Here is an 8,527-nt window from a genome sequence, read left to right as displayed (position 1 = left end):
TTAATGACCATTGAGAGAAGCAAGGGTGAAATCTTCGAGTAATCATATCGGTACTTTCAAGTAAGTATTTCAAGTAATCAGTACTTTTATGCCGACTAAGAAAAAACACACAATTATGAAAACTAAATGATTCAGAGGGTCCTTATTGTTGTTAATTTTTATAACTCTTTCTTAGAGTTAAGTAGGTGGGATTCCTTTCTGTCCGGAATTTTGAAAACACAACTTTTTGGTTACCGTTCTCCGATACTTTTATGTCAGTACTGATTATATTCAGTGTATGTTACATTTCCACTGTTTTGCTCCATAAAGTTAACCTGGTATTCATCTTTGTAGGAATGCAAGCAAAAAAGTGGAAAATAGTAAGCGAAATCAAGTGAATCAATGGGAAAATCAAATAACAAACCAATGAGCAGGAGCTGGATGGCGCGTTGTTTAATTGCCTCCTCTCTCCTGCTTCCTCTAAATATGGCTGTTTGGTGAGTATTTCACCGCTGTCATTTCAGCGTTTTTTATATAAACGATTGTTAAAAGAGTATTTTTAGCAGCAGCCTTACATCGACGACAAAAACTCAATTTCCATATATAAACAGTTTCACTTTATAATGGCAGCGATGAACATGAACAATTTACGTCAGTTTCATGAATCATAAGTAGGTATCCTAGACCCCTTTCACTCGGTTGAAATATCATAAGAGGTAATAACAATAAAATTATTAACAAATATTTTTATATTATATATGATAATATATGATAATAGACCACGTACCAGGCGGTTTTTTCGGGCGCGCAAACAAGCTGAGCTGAGAAGCGGCAAAAGAGCTCACGAAGCGCGCTCGAACACCCAAATCTCTTCGGGTGTCATGCAGTAAAATGTGGGATCGTTGACACTAACCCTTATCCCGGGCCAAGCCCCGACCCCGACCCCACGTTTTACTGACGCCCAATCTCCTCGCAGCGTCACCGCTTTCGCCTGCCGCTCACTTAGCTGGTTTGCGTGCCCGAATAAAACCGTCAGCTAAGTAGGCTATTAAATGATAACGATTTATTATGCTCGACATTTAGTACCGGGAATCAGCCGAGGAACTGGATAGCAAACACCTCAATGTCTTTGGTGGAATATTTGAACGCGACTAAATACGACAAGACTGTCAGGCCGAACTTCGGATCAGGTGAGAAACGTCGTAGGTTGACAGGCTACCATATGCATTAATTACACCTGAAAAAAATTCAGGGAAACTAATAAAATGAAGATGACAAGAAGAAGTAGGAGAAGGTACAAAAAATACAGTAGTTTTCAATTGATATCCTTGCATAGCCAATCATTGGGGCTGGGGGGGGAGAGGGGTGGAGAGGGGACGGATTTAGGACTCGGCCAGTCCAACCCTTTTTCTGTGAAATTTTGTATCCTTTTTAAAGAATTCTAACAAAAATAAATTGATACAAGAAGTATTTTATATAGCTGGCAAGTGTCGCGGCTCCCCCTTTCTGAATTTTTCTGTGGATCCGCCCCTGTAGGCAGTCGCGTATGCTATAAACAGGCATGCTATGGTAAGCCGTAAGAAAATCACGGTTATGTAATTCTCTTTTGGCTCTACCACAAGAGTATCGCCGTTGCTTTCTTTACGTTTTTATCATTATGTTTTGTCAATGATAGGAAAACCCACGGAGGTTTTTCTCCACCTGTACGTGGAGACATTTGGAAATATCAAAGAAGTAAATATGGTAAGACCAGCCAGGAGCAAATAGCTAAAATATTAATGTTTTTTTGCCAGTTCTGCGTCGATTTGCGGAGAGATTGATAGAGATTTTTCGTCATTTTAATGATAAATTTTGCTGAGCTAAACAAAGAGCTGGAAAAAAAGGAATATATAGAAATTGCCGGACACAGATGACTTAAAAAAAAGAACAAAAACCATGAAACAATACCAAACAGATTTTACCCTGAATAGAAAACAAAGAGGTCTTTTGTTTTAGTCATCTGTGTCCGGTACACGATGTAAAGGTAAAGTTTTTGTTATCCAATTTTAATTAATGGGTTCTGTCACGGAATTTTACTTGGCGTAACGTAATTATGAGAAGTACCATAGGACAGGTAGACTGAAAATGAAGCAGCGCTTTGAAAAGAATCAATTCAGTAATCTGAAAAAGAATATCATAGCCAGGGGCGTAGCCAGTCATTTTTTTCCTTTGTATGCCCGAGCTGAGCTTTAGAAGCCCTGCAAGTGCGAGAAACCAAGAAAACCGTAAATAGATTAGTGTATCCTTCAAATAATTCGTTAAAGGACTAAATTTTTTAGTTTCAACAGGAAATGCTTGTCGTTTTCTCGTTTTTTAGGAATTCCCTGTTTTTATGTATTTTCGTCAAATGTGGTATGATGAACGTCTCTCTGAATATGTGAACTCAAGTGTCAGCCTTCAGCGCGATGAAATCAAGTCTCTATGGTTGCCAGACACCTTCTGTTATAACGCGAAGAAATCTGACCTTATGCTCCCAGGTACGGAGGTCCATAGCGTGATTAGGATTGATCCAGATGGCCTTGTGTTTTACAGCAGGAGGTTAGTTCTGCCCTACCAAACCTTTCTAGTGATTTTTCAAAAGGGCGTTAAGGTAACCTCGTTCCCAAGATTCTCTGCTATCTGTCGGGTAGGAGAGAACCCAGTATATATAATGTATAGAAAAGTTGAGATGAATTCTGGGCTAATTATAATTATTTGTCTAGAATTTAAAATGCACGTCCTGAGGTATTGCTTTGCTTATAAAAATGGCGTGCACACAAAATTTAATACCGAAGAGCAGTTGTGCGTCCACGTGACTCGACCTGAATCTTATGACTTCCCATCATCAGTTCATTCAGTTTCTAACCAGTGAGCCGATGAAACCATTGACGTTAGGGCCAAGTCCATTGTGAAGTTATATGTTCGCATGAATTCACCACTTAAGATACGAGAAAAAGACTGGGCCAAGTTAGCTCTCGCAAAGGCCTCTGGGACTGTTAACAACAACAGGGAAAAAAGAACTAGCCAATAGCTGATCAGCGCGTCCTCAGCAACCATCCCAGAAACAATTGCGGGACGCATTTCGACTCCAGTTCCCCTCTCTTTTCTTAAGTGGCGAATTGTAGCAGCCAGGATACTTAAGAGAAAAAACCGCTTTATACAATCGGGTTGATTCTTTGAAAGTCTAAAAAAGAAACACTTACAGTTACCCATCGACATTTTTCGCCTTGTTAGTTCGCAGATTGTTGCGTCGTGCGAAATGGACCTACTTGACTTTCCTATGGACACACAGCTTTGCAAACTAACGTTCGGAAGTTGTAAGTTTATGTTTCCTCATTCTTTCCTCGAACATGGTATGCGCTGCGTGCCTGGCTATTAAATAAAAGGTTATTTTGTGAAGTACAAGCTATATTGACTGAATAGCTAATTGAAACGCGAAGAAGGATGTTCAGTAAGGTATTCAAACACAAAGGTGTACAGGCACCCCTAACGTTAAGTATGGTTTTCCTTGATGAATGCCGCGTCAGAGAGGAAATTAAAGTTACCGAAAACTTGGATACTGACCATGTGTTTGGTCAAAAAAGAAGATTGAAGAAGAATCTGGCCGATAGTGGTGAAAAAAAAAAGATTGATCCATCTTGTCTTGAGCATAGGTACTGAACAGGGTTCTGGATTTGCTTCATCTTAAATGAACGCGGCTTCCTTATGGGTCTTCATTTTCCAGCTTCATCATTCTTCACGGGGGCAAAGGATACATATTCTTTCCATTTTGCCTTTCTGTCCTGTCATAGCCCATAGTTAGCACCGACTTAAAACATGGTCAAAGCGGAAGGATAGTGTACCATCATAAGAACCGATCGACGTTTCCAAGAACATCTCCACAGAGACAGGAGCGTGCCATTTAACTGTTCTTGCGACTTAAATCTTCAGAAAATTTTGGCGAAATGGAAAGTACCCAGCTTAACAATTACGAACCAGAGTTAAATTCTTGAAACAGAGTATTAAGTAATACAAGTCATAAAGAAACCTGATAAAACAGGAAGAAGGAAATAAGGCTTTTTTAAATATCTGAATACTTTGCATTAGCATCACAGCTCTTGTCCCATTTAATGCCGAGTTTTTTGTATCTTCAGATGGTCACACAGACAGCGATCTTCTTATTATTCGGAGAAATTCCACGGTTAAAATCGGCAACAAAGAAATGGCCCAGTTTTCCGTCGGAGATGCTAGCTTGTCGACGAAAACTAACCAATTTGTCAGCGGTGAGAGAACGTATATATTAATACTTTACTGGCCTGGGAGCAAACTTTATATGCAGTATCTGCTGAATAAGTTCCTTTGCAAAGTAAAATTCATTATTTTTTTACGCGATTCATATTATCATTAAACCGTAAATCCTCCATTAAACCCGGGGGGCTTATTTATTTTGAAAACGTTTTGTTGGAGGGTGGGGAGGGGGTTGATAAGGACGGGGGACTTAACGGGGACTTTTTTGAGACGGGGCTTATCCAATTTAGCGAAGATGGTAGTATCAGTTTTCCATAAAGAACTAGAATACAAAGTGAAAACATCGAGTACGAGAAGTTGGAGGTCATGCAGCCGAGGATCAAATACATATCCGAACTTGCCAACACGTGAGTCAACTATCCCGGATCATCTAAATGAAGTTTTACAATGGTGTTTTATTAATAGACTCTATCATTTATTAGGGAAAAATATATAATAAGGGGGAAGAGAGGTGGGCTTAAAAAAGAGGGAGGGCTTTTTGAGTTTTCCCCCTGAAAAGGGGAGGCTTTTTAGGGAGGAGAACTTATTTGAGAGGATGGGGTTTGATAGAGGATTCACGTTATTCACAAACACACTATTACCTTTCTCATCTAGGGAACTACACATCGCTTACAGTCACCTTTCCTTTCAAGCGCCGCATGGGGTATTACATCATCCAGGTGTATATACCATGCGTATTTTTGGTCATGCTCAGTTGGATCGTGTTCTGGATGAGACCAGATGACAGCGCTAGTCGTTTAACAGTCGGAATCACAACTATTCTCACCATCGTATTCTTACTCGGCTACACAAATGGAATGCTTCCCAAGGTATTTTAGCTATAAGCTCTCCTTTATGTAGGCTTTTCCTAGGCACTACCCAGAGAAAATAATCAGTGAAGAGAAGTCAACTCATGCCTATTTATTTTTAAGATTCTATTTTTAGAATCGGTAATGATGTTTTCCCAATCATGCATCTTTGTGTTAAAATTACTTTTAATTATTAAAATTAAGATAGTCCTGGCAATGCTTCTAGACTCCCTCTTGACGAGCATATGCGTTTGTGTAGTGAAATGGTTTAAAAAGAAAACAACAAAATATCTCGCACCAGTGTATAAAGGTAGCCTTCTGACCTCTTCGGATATGATTGTGTCCTACTTAAAAATCCTGGCGCTCTCATAAAACTTACTCCTTCGACTCAAAAAAAGGTTAGCAGACAAATGTTTAACGAATGGTAAAACAAATGCTGAAGCTCGTTTTAAGGGGCCGCTTAGACGCTAACACCAATATCTGTTAATATGCTCAGTTTACCCTAGTTTAATTTTCGTGTGTACGGGCTTCTTGTGCTCTTGTGCAAATAGCATATTTAGAATCACTCCGTCTTCCGATGTACGTGAATCCAAGCAGTCTTGGATTCTGGATTCTACGCTGTGGGTTTTGAATTACTGCATTTGATAGAGGGATAGACTAGATTTCGGATTCCTTGTCAGTAGATCTTGGATTCTGTATTCCAATCGTAAGCGGGATTCTGGATTTCTTGAGTTGTATTCCGGATTCCAAAGCTCAGGATTCCTGATTTTACAAGCTAAAATTTTCCGGGTTCCGGTTCCGGAATACTGATTGCCTTACATGGAGTGATCTCTGGACTGACTGTGTGTATGTCTTAGGTGAGTTACGTCAAAGGAATGGATTGGTACCTTATGGTTTGTTTTACGATCATTTTCCTGAGTCTATTGGAGTGCATTGTGGTGGATAGACTGTGGAGAGCTAGTAGTGAGAAAACATCCAGCGAAAAAGAGTCTGCAAAAAAGAAACGGGTGACGAGGGCAGAAAAGGTACGATAAATAAAATAACCTTAGAACTGATATAAATCAATAAGTCAGGATTATAGACAAATGGGCTACAATTTTTCGTGGTTTATAGAAAGCATGTCAAAATGTTTAAATCTCAAGTGGAAAGTCGACTGCAAAACCTTCTACACTCTCTCTTAACGGACACCCCGCCAATACTTGGGCTGACAAGGGCCTGTTTATATGATGTGAGACAGCCCCGTCAGACGGACTGGTCCACCTTACTGCAAGTAATGCCTCTTCCTGTTTAGCAATACATGTATCTCGTTTCGTTTGTATGAAAAGGCGCGAGTCAGCTGGATTGTCGGGATCTCGGCAAGCGGGGTTGAAGATATATCATATACATGTGTATGCTCTAGCCTTCACTTTGCCAACCTAAAAGACTGTCGCATGTGCAAGAAAATTCAAGTCGAAATTATCCCGAGAAGCTGCTAAGGTACAAGACAGTGGCAGAAATGTGCAAAATAATTTTCATTCAGTGCCAAAATGGTCACATGACCACTGATTTTTAGTGCTGTTGCGGGCTGATCAGACCACCAACCCAGGGCTGGCTGCTCACCTCCAAATCAATAACAGGCCCCGAGACGAAGTGTCCGACGGCGGTGCCAACGGTGTCCCCGTCTTGGAGAGAGAGAAAGAGTGTACAAATTTGTTTGCAGAAGAAATATATTTACGTAATGAATATGCTCTGGTCTTAAGTTTGAGATAGTACCGACTTTGGCACAGCTCATCATCATTTTCTTGACTTTCAACATGATGGGTTTAAAAAACGCGAATTATTAGTATGATTCACTTTTTCCTTTATTTTTGTGATGCTATTTTCACCCTAGGGCTCGACGAAGAACAGACATGGGCTAAACTTTCGCTACGTGTCCGGCGTTCAGATCTTACGATCGAAAAAAACAGATACAGCCACTCAGACGACGAACAGTGGAGACTTTTTGGACGTGGACGATCACGAACAGGCGTGCGACATAACACAAGAAAAGTATAAGCACTTGAGTCTCGATCAGATGCAGCGGCCTCTACCAATGGAGACCTGGAGGGAAAGTGACAAAGAAAGCATGCATTATGACACAGTTGTTCGCTGTTTTGTGAAGCGAAACTCTTGTCCCATGGAACCGTCAGCCAAAGTTGACAAAGCCAGTCGTGTACTTTTCCCTTTGACGTTTTTGGTGTACAATATCGCGTATTGGTTGACCTACTACTACGAAATTAGAATTTTGTCTAAAAGAATTTGAATTTAAAGATTTGGTAAAATCCAGTCATGCATTCGGTGTAAAGAAATAACTAGAAGCAGATGAAAATTGGGACCTCGTAGTTGAGCGCACTACTCTGTGAGAACAGGGGTCTTTTTTGCATGAGCATGCGCGACCGCTGACTTGTCAAAGAGCACGCGACCAGTGACAGTGACCGTGCTGCATAGTCATAGGAACTAAATTGTTCACTTTGAAAGCTTGCTTGAGATTGAAATGGTAGCAGGAACTTAGGAAAGACCTTCGTTGTACAAAATAAGTAAAGATCTGTTGATTTAAAGTGGAGACTGATGCGCTGAACGAGGTGAAAGAGCAAGTTTCTAAAGGATGTCTGACACGAACATGGCTGCTTATTGTTGTTTGGCGCTCGACTAGTGTCTTGATTCCCCTTTAAGAACCGCAAAGTTTGGCATAGAATGCATTGCTGATGCGTAGCTATTGAGCAAAATGTTCTTTATTTAGTGTTTGTCTATAAATCGGATGTAAATCGGTTTCTCGATGCCGTAGAGCATTTCTGGCAATAATTTGTTAATAGCTGATTTAGCCATATTTCGGGAGTGGATTAATAACGATCAGCGGGCGACTACCACGCCGTTTTCAGTTGGAATAGAGAGTTTTTGCCTTAAGTATTTTAGCGATACAAAGTTTGTTTATAGGAAAATTGTAGAACTTCATGTTTTTGCGTGGACTAACATTGTAACGCATCTTTTACAGGAATTTGCTTTTGGCCAGAACTTAAATGTTCTAATGATTTTTAACTTTTGGTCGGCATCATATGTTTACTGTACTTCTTGGGAAACCTAACCGTTTGTTTCATCAAAATCGGTCACAAGATTGGACTTGAATTTCGGTCCTATTGAATGCAGTTTTGACTGTGTCTCATTGATATTCATTTTTTTATTGTTCGGAGACATACAGAGTGACTACCACCAACATCTCACCAGGTGACTAATCTACGTCTCGTTTGCTCTTAATTTTGTAGCTTTAAAGTGCTTGGAAAATTGTAGAACATATATTAATTCACTGCTGAACTGAACATCGGCTTTCCCGCACTTCGAACCCGTTGAAATTTGCTGTTTTTTAATATTTATCTTCCTTTCCCATTTCAAAACAAAGAAAATTGAAAGTGTTTACTTGCATCAACAAACGTTTCTGCACT

The 8,527-nt window shown here is 40.0% G+C and overlaps 1 protein-coding gene across 1 annotated transcript; it reads left to right on the top strand.

Annotated features, from left to right (window-relative positions):
- Nucleotides 1–333: 333 nt before the first annotated feature.
- Nucleotides 334–7,403, top strand: LOC140940336 (glycine receptor subunit alpha-2-like). The gene is made up of 9 exons (XM_073389279.1): nt 334–476; nt 1,063–1,169; nt 1,655–1,722; nt 2,336–2,556; nt 3,232–3,314; nt 4,131–4,259; nt 4,879–5,093; nt 5,930–6,097; nt 6,943–7,403. Exons 1-9 carry the CDS (start codon nt 382–384, stop codon nt 7,351–7,353), a joined length of 1,497 nt encoding a protein of 498 aa, XP_073245380.1. The 5' UTR covers nt 334–381; the 3' UTR covers nt 7,354–7,403.
- Nucleotides 7,404–8,527: the final 1,124 nt, after the last annotated feature.

Source organism: Porites lutea, chromosome 6, assembly GCF_958299795.1.
Source record: "Porites lutea chromosome 6, jaPorLute2.1, whole genome shotgun sequence".
Lineage (NCBI taxonomy): Eukaryota > Metazoa > Cnidaria > Anthozoa > Scleractinia > Poritidae > Porites > Porites lutea.
Note: the sequence above shows the minus strand (reverse complement) of the source record. Positions and strands in the feature narration are given on the sequence as shown.

Excerpts from the sequence above, each read along its gene's own strand:
- LOC140940336 (XM_073389279.1), top strand. The coding sequence starts at position 382 with ATGGGAAAATCAAATAACAAACCAATGAGCAGGAGCTGGATGGCGCGT. Across the intron at positions 1,170-1,654 it reads CAGGCCGAACTTCGGATCAG|GAAAACCCACGGAGGTTTTT; the intron begins GTGAGAAACGTC and ends TGTCAATGATAG. Across the intron at positions 1,723-2,335 it reads ATATCAAAGAAGTAAATATG|GAATTCCCTGTTTTTATGTA; the intron begins GTAAGACCAGCC and ends CTCGTTTTTTAG.